At 45.2% G+C, this 15,742-nt stretch overlaps 1 protein-coding gene across 1 annotated transcript in view; it reads right to left on the reverse strand.

The window, feature by feature from the left end:
- Positions 1–14,664: 14,664 nt before the first annotated feature.
- The window catches only part of LOC309381929 (C-Jun-amino-terminal kinase-interacting protein 4-like), a 46,042-nt gene continuing 44,964 nt past the window's right edge, over positions 14,665–15,742 (reverse strand). Inside the window, exon 27 of the mRNA XM_081933260.1 lies at positions 14,665–15,724. Within this exon, the coding sequence (XP_081789386.1) occupies positions 15,624–15,724 (101 nt within the window). The 3' untranslated portion in view covers positions 14,665–15,623. The remainder of the gene's footprint in view (positions 15,725–15,742) is intronic.

Raw genomic sequence — 15,742 nt, forward strand, 5'->3', positions numbered from 1 at the left:
TAACAGTATATAATATTATATACTATATATATATATATATATATATATATATATATATATATATATATATATATATATATATATATATATATATATATATATATATATATAATATTATAATATTATATACATCCATCCGGCCGCGCCCGGGAGCTGCGGAGGCAGAAATGTTGTCGGCGCTCCCGGATGACGAAGGCACGAAAGCGACTGGGGAACGACGAGAACCTTCCTGCCTCTGCTGGATTTCGCGCGCTCCTTGCGACTGCAATATGCAGTCGCGAGGAGCGCGCAAAGTCCAGCAGAGGCAGGAAGATTCTTGTCATTCCCCAGTCGCTTTCGAGGACTGCGGAGCGCGAGCCGGCGGAGCACGCTCAGGAAGGCGGGGAATGGGATCACGTGTGCTGGAGGCTGAGGCAGCCTGAGCCTCCAGCACACGTGGTCCCATTCCCCGCCTTCCTGATGACGTCACCAGCCTCACCAGCCATAAACCTCACCGCACGTCACTGGGTGGTTTATAACAGTAAAAATGGAGAAATGAAAAATAAACATAACATCCACAGACACCCCAGTGTATAGGTATTTTAGCCAACAGTATTAAAGTAAAGAAGCCATGAAGATAAACAACGGAATCAATAAACAATTAAAAGTCATGTGAGATTAAAAATGAATAGGGGGGAAGGACAACAAGAAGGAGGTGGAATTTGCTATCAGTCTAGCCTTATTACTTAGGAATAAATATCATTTTGTTACTAAATGAATACAGGTAGCCCTCGACTTACGTCCACCCACGGAGTGACTGTTCAAAGTTCAAATGGTGCTGAAAAAAGTGACTACAAAGTAGGGGTGGGCTTCAAGAATTTCAGCAACAGATTCTCTGCCCAGTTGCTGGGTGGGCGTGGTCATGGTGGGCATGGCCTAGCTGGCCTTCTGCACCATGGGGGCGGGGGCGTTTTCGCCTTCCCCAGGCTCCCGAGGCTTTCCTCAAGCCTCTGGGAGGGCGAAAACTGCTTCCCACAGGCTCCAGAGGCCAGAAATGGCCCCATTTTTGGCCTTCTGGAACTTCTGGGAGGCCCATTTCTTCCTTTCCGTGAGCCTCTATGCGGGCCCTGCACTTACCTCATATCCAAAATGAGCCAGGGATATGATTTGGAGGTTCTCCGAACTGGCCAGAACACGGGTGAACCCATAGCAGCCCACCACTGCTACTAACCAGTCCTTCCACTTAGAATCATTGCATTGTCTTGCAGTGACATGATAATCATTTTCGACCTTTCCAGCTGGCTTCCAACAAGCAAAGTCAATCAAGAAAGTCACAAGTTACAATCATGTGATGTCTAGCTTAATGGCCACAGCACTTAACAACAAATTTGCTGGTCCCTTTTGTGATTCTTAGTCGAGGATTACCTGTAACTAAAATGAACATTTATGGCTGTGCTCCCACCCAACCATTCTCACTCCCTAGCAATAATAAAATGCTATTTGTGGGCAGGAAGACATCAATACAAGTAGTGATGTGAGATTTCTTTGCCCTTAACAGTTGTCCATTTGCTGGATCTTCGAGCATCAAGATCATGTAGTGACTTCTGGTGAAATGCTTTGTCAGCCAGCATAATTCAAGTTATGGGGCAGGTCTGTAAACATCTCTGAGGGCAACGTGTAAAAGTAGTGCTGGATTTTGGATTCATTTAACAGCTGTGGCAAAAAAAGTTATTTAACAACTGCTTTGCGTAGCAACATAAATTCTGGTCCCAATTGTTGTCATAACAGAGAAGCAGTTTCTCTCTATTGAAAAGCCCTGCTCATTCCTAAACAACAAGAACATCCAAGCACCTGGAAAAAGTTGCTCTCGAAGGTTTGTGCACCTCTAAACACACTGTACTCTGGCATCTGCAGCAATTTCTGCAGTTTGCCAGGTGATGGTGACCAGCCCCGGAGAGCCTGCTCATGGATATCTTCTGAAGGATTCCCCTGGCTCCTTGTGGGTTCCCTTCCTGGAAGGCAGCAATGTAATAAAAAAGAACAGATGTGAGAAGTATTACAAGAATCAGGGTTGCAAGCTCTCACAATATTTTTAATTAGTCTGTAGGACTGGGCATGTTTCTTGCAGGGCCTATCCTACATCCTCACTGGGGTGCTCTTTTGGTCTTCATCCACAGCTTTTGTTTTTTTCTCTTTGTCTCAAACCACAACCATTTGAGGCATAGACCTGTACTCTTGTTCTTGAGCTCTGCAAGTCATCATTCCATGATTCCACATAACATTACCATGTGGTAATGTTATGTGGAAATGACCTTGGGAGACAGGAAGAAGAGCTGCAGCCTAGACAACTATAATGCACAAGATATTTCAGCCCACAGGTAAGGTGCAGTAAGTTAAGGTGAGGTGAGGGGATGGGATAGGATAGGATGGGATAGGATATAAGCTAAGTTGAGATAGATAAGATGAGATGAATTTTCTGTGAATACATCATCATACATTAAAAAATGAAATTCTGATTTCCTTCTGATTGAGAAAGAAAAAAATGTGTGGGAAGTGCCTCAGAAGTGGGACTGTCTCTAGTTGCCTTGGGGGGGAAAAAAGGAGGGGAGAGGTGCTTTAAGATTTGTAAGATGCTGGATTTGACCGGAAGTTATCCAGCTGGACAAACGAGGGGTTTGTGAACTCTGAAGAGTCTCACATGAATTCTATCTGACAAACCAATGCCGAAATCCTTTTTGGATCAGGACTCTCCTGGAGGGGGGTGAAGAAAGGGTAGTATCTCATCAGACCCAGAGGGAGTGCAACAGGTCCCTCGTAGGTCAGAGATTTGCTCTCTGAATTGGAGTCGGGCAGCAGCATGGCAACATGGTTGCACAAGAAGCTGGCTTCTAGCCAAAGCAACTGAACAGGAGCATCCAGGAGGAGATGAAAGCTCGGTAAGAAGATCTAATTAACACACAGTCATAAATCAGAACTTGGAAAAGGCAAAGAACCTTGAGAGTATAAATAATATTAATGAAAAGAAAGAAGGGGGGAAATAGAGGGTTGAACCACTAGCCCAAAAAGAGCCATTTGCTTGAAATGCATCTGGACAGAAATCTGGACAGAAAAGGAGAAAGTAGAGAAGTGACAAACCCACTCAAATACAAACTCTAAATTTGGTCTTGGATTTGAAAAGATTATGTTTTTTTAAAAGAGACATGAAATGAAAATCAAAACATATCGAGGAGATTTGCTCTGTTCAAATTTCTTCTAACTAACATATCTCAAGCAACTCCAATTAATGAGAGGTGGACCATAACAAGGGGGAAAAAATCAAGAAAAAAGCACTATTTTCTCACTGATAACCTAATCTTGCCTATGTGGCGAATGGAATGCAAAACCCTGAGCAGGAAGAATTAATTAACCAGTTGCCATAAATCAGAACTTGGAAAAGCAGGAGGCGAAGAGAAACATACCGGAATTTGGCCATATGCAAGTTTGTTCCAATTAATATAATTTGAGCAACTTTAACCAACAAGAGGTGGAAGGTAACAAGGGAAAAATAACTGGGGAACTGGGAAACTGGGAAAATATGAAGTTTTTTTCTCTCTGCAAGAGATCAAGATGGCTCCCGCTTCTCTTCTTTTTTACATTAGCTGAATTAGCTAAATTTAAGATGGACCAGAACTTTGAAATAAGAACAGACAAGTTTAGAGCTAGACATTAAGGAAGAACAAAAGACTAAGATGACTCCCATCTTTCTTCCTCTCCACATCAGCTGAACTAGCCAAATTTAAGGTGGACAAGAACCCTGAAATAAGAACTGTATAACTAACTGTAACTTTGGAACTGGACATTATGGAAAGATGGGAATTTGAAGAACTACGTGAAATTATAAAAAATATGCATAAATAATTAAAATCAAGTCTAAATAGAATTTTGAACTCAGAGAAGCAGGAACTGAAGGAAGAAGTGAAGGAAGAAGGGGGGAGGGATCACGAAGGGTTAGAAATGGTGGAAAATAAAAAGCAGACAAAAAACTTCATTGGGTTAGACAGTGATATAGGGAAAATTGAAAAGGAGGGATGTGTCCCAACAAAAGGAAATAAAAAGTAGACAAAATATTTTATTGAGATTAACAGTGGCAAAGGGTAAACTGTAAAGGGGGGTTATGCCCCAGCAAAGGGAAATATAAAAGATTTAACTGGGTTTGACAGTGGCTTGGGGAAAATTGACGAGGGTGGACATGTCAAAACAAAGAAAAGGGAGAAGGCAGGAATAGAAAAGTGGGACAAAAGACTTACTAGGAAAAATCAGATAATTAGAAACTGTTACATGGGGAAATATAAAGCTGAGATATGTGGTTTATTTCTATACAGGATAATAAAACTGAGTTGCTAACTGATTGAATATGATAATGGAAAGATAATTAAATGAAGATTAAAATATATGGAATAGGGACAAATATGAAACTTATGGGGAGAATGTAAAGTAGAGCTATGTGATTCACTTTTATACATGATAATCAACTGTGTTGCTAATTGATTAAATATGCCAATGGAAGGACAATTAAGTATGGGTTAAAATATATGAAACATAGATACATATAGAACTCCTAAGATGATGAACAAAGTGAGATGTGTACCGTTTGTTATTCTATATAATAGATTAAGGGAATTGTAATGAACATTGAACAGTAAGGATTGTTATTTAAAGACAATGAAGAGTAACTTAAGCCAAGATACGGAAAAATGGAGCAGGAACACGAAATATACCTACCATGGGAAATTATTGAAATTACAAAGACAGAATCACAAATTTGGGTCATGTAAGGATGCATAATTATATAAATATAATGATCAGAATAGCTGGAAATTGTAACCCGGTCTACATCTCGCCCCAAAATAGGCTGGGTTGTTGTTGTTTTTTAAATTACTATATATGTATACTTTTTTCTCTCTTTTAAAAAGGAAAGAAGATGATATATGTTAAAATTAAATATGTATATTGAAAAGGAATTATAAATACCATCAACATAAAATGGAGCTCGCTCAGAAGCTGATATACACCAAGTAAATGAGATGAAGAGTGTGAAGCAGAGAGAGGTAAGGGAAGAAGAGAGGGATAGGAGAGAGGGCGGGTGGGGGGAAGAGGAGGAGAAAAAGAAGGAGTGGAAAGGGGAGAGAGGAGAAGGAGAGAGGAAGGGGAAGTAGAGAAGGACGACAGATGGAAGAAAGGAGGTAGGGAGGAAGAGGAGGAGAGAGAGAAGAAAGTGATGAATAAGGTACAAATATGGTGTATGGAGAACAGAAGAGCCAATAATTGTTTTTGGGGAGTTGGTGGTAAGACAAATTGATGTAAACAGCTAATAATATAATACAGTGTTGGTTATGTAATAGTATACATGTATATGTTATGAAAATAAAAAAACTTTATATAGATTTTTTTTGTAAGATGCTGTTACATAACCCTACAATAAAGGTAGTGCTGGCACTCAGGATTTATGCTTCTTGCCTGGACTACCTTGCAGGGCTGATCCACATCTGATTGTTCTTCTCTAACATAGGAGCCAATTTAATGGGAGGAAAATATCCAAACGTATCCGCTACCTGCTGAGATCAGCCTCACAGTAACTATAGACCCTCTAAGTGACCCTTCATAAGTACCCCACACATTTTAAATTTTGCTTAAGATTTAAATAAACAAAAGTAAAATACCCCCCAAGTTTCACCAAATCTTTGTTGTAATCATATGGCATCTTCTGAAGGATCAGGAAAAACTGCACAAGACCTGTTGAGGTTCAGGTATTTAATGGAACAAAATTATATTATATTTAAATTTCAGATGAAATGTTCTTTGGAAGGCCACCTCCAAAATATGTAAGGTAACCCTCGGAGGACCATCATCTGAAAAAGTGCTGACAATGGTGTTAGCTTCTGCCCACCAGCAAAATGATTGTCACCTAGGTATTTCTCTTTCTCTCTCTCTTTATATATATAATAACAGAATTGGAAGGGACCTTGGAGGTCTTCTATTCCACCCCCCTGATCAGACAGGCAATCCTATACCATTTCAGACAAATGGCTGTCCCTTCTCTTCTTAAAAACTCCCAATGTTGGAGCATTCGCAACTTCTGGGGGCAAGTTGTTCCACTGATTAATTGTTCTGTCAGAAAATTTCTCCTTAGTTCTAGGTTGGTTCTCTCCTTGCTTAGTTGCCATCCATTGGTTCTTATCCTGGCTTTAGGTGCTTGGAGAATTGGCTGACTCCCTCTTCTTTGTGGCAGACCCTCAACTATTGAAACACTGCTATGCCACCCCTAGTCCTTCTTTTAATTAAACTAGACGTACCCAGCAACCGTTCTTTGCATATTTTAGCCCCCAGTCCCCTAATTATATTTGTTGCTCTTCTCTGCATTCTTTCTAGAATCTCAACATGTTTTTTACCTCATGGTAACCAACACTGGGTGCCGTATTCCAAGTGTGGCATTCCAAGGCATTATAAAGGCAGTATTCCAAGGCATTATAAAGCGGTAACCAATTTCGTTGAATTTAAGTACGACAATAAAGATTATACTTATACTATTAACACTTCATGTGATCTTGATTCTATCCCTCTGTTAATGTAGCCTTTAAAAGTATGAAACTCAACTAGCATCCTCACGTATCAGATCTTTCCTCACTACCCAGCTGAAGAACGCAAGTATGTAAATTGTTCCCACCTGCAGGGTGTGAGAACATAGCTAGGACTGAGTGGAGCTCAGGGAGAAGCTATAATTATCCTGCTTGATTATCATGATCCTGGAACAAGAGCATCCTCTGGGCCACAAAATTCTGGCTCATCATTCTGGGTGGGGCTGGACCCCCCCATGGGTTTTGGACTACCAGTTTCAAGTCCTCTCTTCTCTCCAGATTCCACCTTTCCTGGCTGAAAGGCATGTCTCTCCTACTGGAAAATCTGTCTGCCAATTATTTGTGCATTGTGACATCAACCAAGAAAGCTGGGTTGTTGGAGAGTAGAGAAAATCACCAAAGGGTCAAAAGGGAGGTAGCAAGAAGATGGAGGCTGGATGAATGCCGCTCTCTAGCAAGTTTTTTGATGCCACAACTCAAAATATTCTTAGATGGTGGAGCTCACAATCTGGAAATTCTAAGGATTCGTCTCCAATGTAAGAGGATGGCAATATTCCAAGCAATGGTAAGGCTACTTGTTAGAAAAGTGCAAGTGATTCCTTTAGGTAAATTTCCTCTTAGAACTGCCAGATGATTCAGGGACTGTTACTGTTGGAAAATACAAAGCTAAAATAGATTTATGTGCTTTATTATCTCAAAATGTATCTTGTGCACAGTGCCGAATAATACTCTACTTTGGTCATAAAAGCAGATAGATAAATTACCAGGGCCAAACAAAAACAAAAAATCTAAAACTATCCTTTGCATCGTTTTTAGCAATGCATATTTAAGGAGAGGTTTTTCTTGGCATTTCAAATCCCTCTAAAACAAACCAACAGCTTCAGAGTTTGGTTGCTCCCAGTTTGGCCCGGTTTGGCCTGGATCAGACGAACCAGTAGTAGCGGCGCCAAGAGACTCTGCCCACCTGCCCAAATGCTTCTGTGCAGAAGCGTCACGTGCGTGTGTGAGCGCACCCAAACCAGTATTTTAAAAATTGGCAACGCACTACTGAACAGCCCATAGGTTAGATCTGGCCAACCATCTAAAATTATCCCCAAAAGAAATACCATATCATCTCCTGCTTAATCAACATTAAGAAAACTAAGATCATAGCATCTGGCCCTCTCAATTCCTGGCAAGTAGATGGGGAAGAAATGGAGATAAATGATAGATTTTATTTTCCTTGGCTCCAAGATCACCGCAGATGGGGACTGCAGCCAAGAAATTAAAAGACACTTGTTCCTAGGGAGGAAAGCTATGGCAAATCTAGACAGCACACTAAAAAGCAGAGACATCACCCTGCCAACAAAAGTGTGTATAGTCAAAGCTATGGCTTTCCCAGTTGCAATGTATGGCTGTGAAAGTTGGACCATAAGAAAGGCTGTGCGCCAAAGAATTGAGGATGGTAGAGACAGGAAGGCCTAGAGCAGCGATGGCGAACCTTTTTTGGCTCGCGTGCCACAAGGGGGGAGCGCAGGGGGGTCGTGTGCGGGCGTGCCGCACCCATAATGCAATGCGTGACCCCCCCCCAGTACGCATGTGCGCACAACACGCAACCCCTCCCCCATTTTTACATGCTCTTTTCTCCCTCCCCAGGCTCCTATAAAGCCTCTGGAGCCTGGGGAGGGCGAAAAATGGCTTTAAAAAAGGGTGAAATCAGCTGGCCAGCGTGCGCATGCGCTCTGTCCAGCTGACAGGGCAGCACCTCGCGTGCCCTGACAAATGGCTATGCGTGCCACCTATGGCACGCGTGCCATAGGTTCGCCATCACTGGCCTAGAGGAATGTCGCTCATGGGGTCATGATGGGTTGCACACGACTTTGTGACAATAATATCCTGCTTGCAGTGATTCTAAAAAAATAAAGTTTGCAATTCTGTCTTATACCTGATATAGAACAGTTCCATTTTAATAAATTATTTGAATTATATGAGTCTACATTGTTTATAATACACCGTCAGTTACTGCGGTCTCTTCCTCCCTTGCTCCATAAGCATTTCTTTCCCTTTTCCACACGGGGAAATCCTGCATGCTCTCTTTTTCCTTTCGGTCTCACTCCTCTTTTCCCCACTTAAGAAACACGTCTCTACGGCTTGTCCCAATCGCCAGTGCATTTGCTCAAAAGTGAGTACGTTCTCACGTAACTACCAACAGCTGAGCTTGGAGTTTCCATTGTAAGTCACTGTGGTCATTAAGTGGGTCACCACATGACCTGATTCAATTTTGCAACTGTTTTACAAGGGTTGTAAAGTGAATCATCACTGCAATTAAGTGAATGATGCATTTGCTAAGCAAACCATTTGGGCATTAAGGGAATCCATTCTCTTGAATGGGGGATTTTGTGATGGAAACCAGCAACCAATATTGGAAAATGTAACTACCATAGTTGTAAAAGGCGAGACAGTTGCCAGATGCCCAAAATGTAATCATGTGACTGTTGGGTGATGGTGTTGCGGCAGCAATAATTTCTAGGAGGGTCAATTGTAATTGACTTTTGGGAGGATGGTCATAACTTTGAGTGGTCATTAAACAACCGTTCATTCAGCAAGGATTTCCTCTTTGTGGAAGAAGGATGGTGACCTCTTGTCCTAGAAATTTAAATAGCGCTCAATTGAAATTTAAACAACAGAAGAGTCATGTCTTTGCCAAATAAATTTCTTTTATTGCAGACACTATATACCAGGGGTGTCCAAATTTGGCAACTTTAAAACTTGTGGACTTCAACTCCTAGAATTCCCCAGCCAGCAGAGCTGGCTGGGGAATTCTAGGAGTTGAAGTCCACAAGTCTTAAAGTTGCCAAGTTTGGACACCCCTGCTATATACCCTAATAAGAAGACCAGCAACTGCAAAATCAAGCACTTAAGCTCTCTATTTATAACAAATCCACGCTTGAAATCTGTATTTTTTCTTCTGCCCTTACATGATTAAAAAAACCCCAAAACACTTTTCATTTCTTGTTTCTTGGCCTTCAACGGGGTTTGGATGAGGGTCCTATTCAGTGCTAAGTCAAGGTTATATGGTGCTCCCCCCCCCCGCTACATTGACTGATGGTACCATCTTCTGCTGATGCAAAGATGCATTTTTAGAATGATTTGGAAGGTCAGGTGACAAGAGCACCCCCAAACCTTGACACCCTAGACCAGCATTCCTCAACCTTTCCAGCTTTGTGGATCAGTGTGGTGGTAGGGGGGGGGGGGAGATGATGCTAGTGTGTGAGTGGTGCATGCGTGTGCATTATCACCACCACTTGTGCAAATGGAGCTTGCGCAAGTGGAGTGCGCACATGTACTTGCCTGCCACTGAACTGGGCCCAGTACTGGGCTGCGGCCTGGAGGTTGGAAACCCCTGCCCTAGACCTGTGCTTGTTTAGCTTTAGTTTGTAGCTGGCCTCATCCCTGTCTGGCTTCAAGCTTCTTTGCTTCCAGCTTTGTGAACTTCAATCCTCATACGGTAGGTTTAAACAGACCTCATCCTGAGGGATGCGCCAGGGGTTCACCACCGAAAGACTGACGAGATCGGCCTACCAGGACCTTCTGGGCCAATGAGGGGCCACCAGGAGAACATCTGCCCCCTTGGCAATGATCTTGCGAACTACTTGTGGAAGCAGAGGTAGAGGCGGGAAGACCTACAGTAGTCCGGGCGGCCATTTGCAGCGGAAGTCGTCTGTCCTCTCCGCCCTGGGGAGAGTGGAAGCAGGAGAAGAAGCGGGGAAACTACGTGTTCTCCTGGCTGGAAAACAGATCAACCATCGGAATTCCAAACCTCTGGGTCAGTTGGTAAAATAGATCCGGATGCAGGTGCCACTCCGAATTGTCTATGGTGGTCCTGCTCAGCCAGTCCGCTTGGGTGTTGTCCACTCCCGAGATGTGGTGCGCCCAAATTGACTGAAGATGTTGCTCCACCCTCCTGCCCAAGGCCTCCGTCCCCCCTTTACAATTGATATGGGCCTTGGTGACCACATTGTCCGTCATCAACAAGACATGGTGGTGTTGAATGTCCTGTCTGAAATGGTGAAGGGCGAGTCTTGCTGCTCTCAGCTCCAGCCAGTTGATGTTGCGGGCTGATTCCTCGCGAGACCACCTGCCCTGCCCTGAGTGACCAGATTGTTGAGGTGAGCACCCCAGCCAGACAGGCTCATGTCTGTAGTCACTACCAGTTGCTCTGGTTCCTTGAAAAGGAGGCCTCTTTCGATGGCCAGGGATAGCCACCACCGCAGGGAGTGCCTCACTTTTGGGGGGAGCTGAACTAATGCTGGGGAGCTGCTCCTATTGGCTCTCTGGTGTGGTAACAAGAGCCACTGGAGTGCCCTTACATGGAGCCTTGTCCAGGGAACCACGGATATGCAGGATATCATCTTGCCCAATAATTGGGACAGATGAATGACTGGCACCTGCCATGCACCCTGCATCTTGAGAACAAGGGTCCTTAGGCTATCTAAACTTTCATACGATAGATGAACCTTGCAAGCTAGGGTGTCTATCTCCGCCCTAGGTGTAGACCCCTGGTGGTCGGCTCCAAAGGGCTGTTATCCAGGTTTACAGAGAACCCATGTGCCTGGAGGCTTCTCATGGTGGCATGGAGGTCGTGGACCACCTGTTCCCTGGATGACGATTGAACTAAAATGTTGTCGAGGTAACAGACTAGTCTTACTGGCCTCCTGTCACTACCGAAAGAATTTTGGTGAAGGCCCTGGGTGCTGACGACAGGCCGAAGGGCATGGCCCTGTACTGGTAATGTCGGCCTGCGTAGAAGAACCTCAGGAACCTTCGATGATGAGGCCGAATTGGTATGTGTAGATATGCCTCCTTTAGATCTATTGATGTGAGTAGATCCCCATCTTATCCCTGCAAGGATGGTTTGCAGGGACTGGATTTTGAACCTTCTGTACGCTATGTGATAATTGAGGTTCTTCAGCTCTAATATTGCTTGCCAACCCCCCCCCCCCCGAACTCTTCGGCACCAGGAATAGGATGGAGTAAAATCCCCTCTGCTCCTGATCCTCTGGCACCAGCTCTATGGCATTGATGTCCAGGAGCTGCTGAATCTCCTTTTGCATGAGTAAGGCAGCCAATGAAGTTCCTTGGGGGAAGAGAAATGAACTCGGGGGCGAGGCCCTGACTCACCATCTATAGGACCCAAGAGTCTGATGTGGTGAGTTCCCATTGGTCAGCGAATTGCTGGAGTCGGCACCCGATGGGACAGACCATGCTGGTCACTTGGTCTTCCGGAAAGGTCTCTGCAAGGCTCCTCCACAGTTAGACCTATGGTAGGGGTACTGTTGTCTGCCTCTATCTTGAAAGGACTGCCTGTCCTGAGACCTATCAGAAGGCTAGGAATATGGCCTGTGGAATGCTGGGCGTTGAGAGAGGAACCAGAAGCCCGAAAGTACTGCCTCCTAAAATAAGGGTGGGACTTCCTTTCCTGCTTTTTGCAGTGATGGGAAGAACCTTCTTCTTATCTTTGGATTCAACCAACACCGAACCCAAGGTTTCCCCAAACCGTTTGGCGCCCTTAAAGGGGGCAGTGGCCAGCTTCCACTTTGACTTCATATCCACTTGCCAGTGGCAGAGCCAAAGAAGGCGTCTAGATGTTACGTTAGACGCCAGAGCCCTGGAAGCAAATTTACCCACCTTTAATGAGGCGTCAGCAGAATACTGGGACGCTGCAATAATCTTGTTTATGTCCTGACGTAGACATGTGTCCTCTGCAGGTAACTTAGCCAGCAGATCTTTCAGCCAAAGGATGGAAGCCCTATTAAAGAAGGAGGCAGAAGTAGAGGCCTTAATGGCACAGGCTGCTGCTTAGTGAGTTTTGTGGCAAGCCTTTTCTGCCTTTCTATCCTGACTTGAGATCCTCCATGAATAAGTTGGAAGAACCGAATTAGATGTCAAGGAGGCCACAGGAGGATCAACTGGGGGCAATTTGAGAACATTCTCCAAAGACTCCTCCACTGAATAAAGTTTCTTGTCCCATCCGCTGGGAGCAACCAAGGAGCCCGGTTGGGTTCATTGATGTTGTACCACGTCCAAAAATAGTTCAGGCACAGGAACTAGACCCTGAGCTCGAGCCTGCTTCTTGAACATGCTGTCCCTGGGATGAGGAGCGTCCACTCCAGGGGCACCTTGACCAGTCTGAGGGGACAGGCCAAGTGTGTGATGGCTTTTGCCTTATGCAATATGGACTTGAAGGTGGTGGGTTTGAATGAACCCGAGAAGGCAGGGGTGTCGGGAGGGGGGGGGGAGAGATTTTCATCCTGACAATTCCTGATCATCCTGGTTCTGCTCATCCCCAATGAAAACCTCGCTGATGACAGAGGATTCGAAGGATGGATGCTTCACCTTGCGCGTGGAGGCCCCAGGTTCTTTCTTGTGCCCTTCCGATTGGCTAGTCCTGCGCTGAAGGCCTTCAGCTATGCCCTATGAAATGGTACGTGCAATCACCTCCTGCATAGCAGAAGAAAGCACTAGGCCCCTATCCTCCCTGGAGTGATGTCTATCCTGAGGAGGGGGGGGGAGAAGATTCTGGGCCAGAAAGCCTAGGGGGAGAATCAGGAGGGGAACCAGGTTCAGACTGGCAAGAATGGCCTGGGGAGCAGGGCCCCATCACCAAGTTACTAGAGGCCAAGTCTAGGTCCCCACCCTCCTCTTATAACACCTAAAGGGGCTCAGATGGAATAATAGGGGGGGGGAATCCTCCTCCCCCTGAAGCCCCGCAGATTTGCCTTTGCATGGGAGCAAAGAGGGATGTTTCCATTGAGGCCTTACTCTTGCCAGCCATCCTGCTTCTCCCCTTGGCCTCGCCCCTGGTGTTGGCCCCAGGTGGGCCTAACTACTGTGTCCTGAAGGCCCTGGCTGCTCCAATGGGGTGGTAGACATTCCTGCAGGTTCTGCTGGTTGGAGCCTTTCAGCAGCCAAAGCGGGAGGAAAGAGGTATTCTCGCTGGGGAAAACAGTCCAAGCACGCCTATAGAGCCCAGCTGTGTGATCTCCAAGCCTCTGTAGCCGCGTGGTTTCGTTTCCAACACTCCAGGAGACTGAGGCTGTGCAGCAGATGCCAGTGGAGGATCCAGAGAATGACCACATGGTGGCCAAAACAACGCAGCCGCCCAAATCAGCCTTAAGGGCTTTGGGTGGTAGCAGCGCTGCCGGCAACAACGGCCACACACCACCTGGCGACGAGCCTCCTGGAGTCGAGTGGTCAGACTAGTGGTGCCCAAAAAGCGTGCGAAGCAGAGGCTTGTAGGGTGCCGCGAGCTGAAAGTGCGTGTGTGGGGTGTGTGTGTGTGTGTGTGATTCAAGATGGTGGCTGCCTCAGCATTTGCCGCAAAAAACCCTCCGAGCTGGCACCTTTAAATCCAAGCCCAGGAAAGCGGTTCCAGGCGCTTTCCCCCCAAAGCGGATCAATCGAGCGCCCAGCTTCCAGTCCTAGTGACATGGAAGACCAGCACTCCCCACCACAGCTCGCTGCCCACTCTCTCACCTTGGAGTTAATTGCAGGAAAAGAAACACAAAGAAATCACTCCAACAATCCTCAAAAGAAAAAAAAGAAACACAAGAAAAAGAAAAGAAACCAAAATAAGAAAACTTACATATAAGCCGAGTTAAAGAAAACAGCTGGAGCATAGTAAAATTAGTCCTGATTGGGCCAGACTGAGTTAAAAATCTGGACTTAAGGAGGATCAGGAGGCGTGGCCAAAGAATTTGAACTCAGTCCTTGGGCAACCAGACTAATTTAACTCATGCTTGGACTCTCCAAGCAGCGCACAGGAAAAAAATGGACTTCCTTGTTTTTCTTTGAAGACATGTCACTTCTCATCCAAGAAGCTGAAGAAGCTTCTTGGATGAGAAGTGAAACCTGTTCAAAGAGAAAAAAGGAAGCCCAGTTGCCTCTTGAAAAAGCACCTTTCGGACAGGTCTTTTGCTGTCTTTTGTGTGAAATTTTATCTTCTGCCATGGATAAAGCCTCTAAATGCAATCCCTAAGCAAGGAAGAGGATCAGAACAGTAGTAGCACCATAGTACCAGCCACAACAGGAATAAGAATAACAATAGTTTTATTGTGAAACCAACCCACACAGAGAGATGCTCCTTTAAAGACTCAATTCCTGGAGAGTTAAATACACCCTGAGAAATTAAACTGTGTGTGTGTGTGTGTGTGTGTGTGTCCGTCCGTCCGTCCGTCCGTCTATGTCTGTGTGTGTTTGTATCTGTCTGTTTTGAAGCAAATGCATTTTTCCAGAGTTCTGGCCAGGATTTGGTTAACTCCAAGGGGCAAAGGGGGAGAAGGACCAATCCCTGTAGTAATCTCAGAGCAAGGAAAAGGAAGCTCCCCCTTGAGGTCTCTTTGAGTAATACAGCAGCTGACATCAACAGGTTTCACCAGTTCTAGTCCAGAAGATCCACATTTACTAGAAGTAGAAAAGCATCGGTTTCAATCACAGTCAAGTCAGGGAGGCGGAAAGGAAGGAGAGGGCCTTAACTTCAACCAATGCAGGTGCTGCTTGTCTTCCAGATTTATTTTCCAGTTTGGGCTCCAATTGTTTGGAAGCTCTCCCTTCAAACCCCATTGGTACTAGACAATTTGTGGCTATCAACTCCCAAGCACCTGGCCAGCAAGAGGTACCCTGTTATTCTTTGTAAACAGAGGGTGGCGTGAGCAATAAAAGCAGGATTTGAAGGGGTTCAGTCTATCATGCAAGCTGCCCATCCTCCTTTATAAAAGAATGGAAAGAATGATCTAAAGTAAAGGGAGGATCCGAGGAGGCACCAGATGTTCTCTTCACCAAGCCTGTTCAACAAACAGATCCCAGAGTTCCAGTGGCTTTTTCCCATCACCAGTCTCAAAAGGTAAAAAAGTTTTAATCTCAATTCTGCAAAACCACCTGAGTGAGGGAAGAGAGCAGGAAACAGCAAGAGGAAGCCAATGCCAATATCTGGCAGCTGTGTCATTCCCTCCCAGGCAGAAGCACATGTCCCGAATGTCCACAATTGTGACCTCAGTCCTGCACCTGCCAGACAATGAGATGGCTCCTCTCGGCTCGACGGAGGCGTGGGTTCGGGTGTAGCAGGTCACCGTAGTGCTTATCGGAGTTGTCTCCTGGACATGGAGGAAAAC

This window comes from Natrix helvetica (assembly GCF_964273705.1).
Source record: "Natrix helvetica genome assembly, chromosome: Z".
NCBI lineage: Eukaryota > Metazoa > Chordata > Lepidosauria > Squamata > Natricidae > Natrix > Natrix helvetica.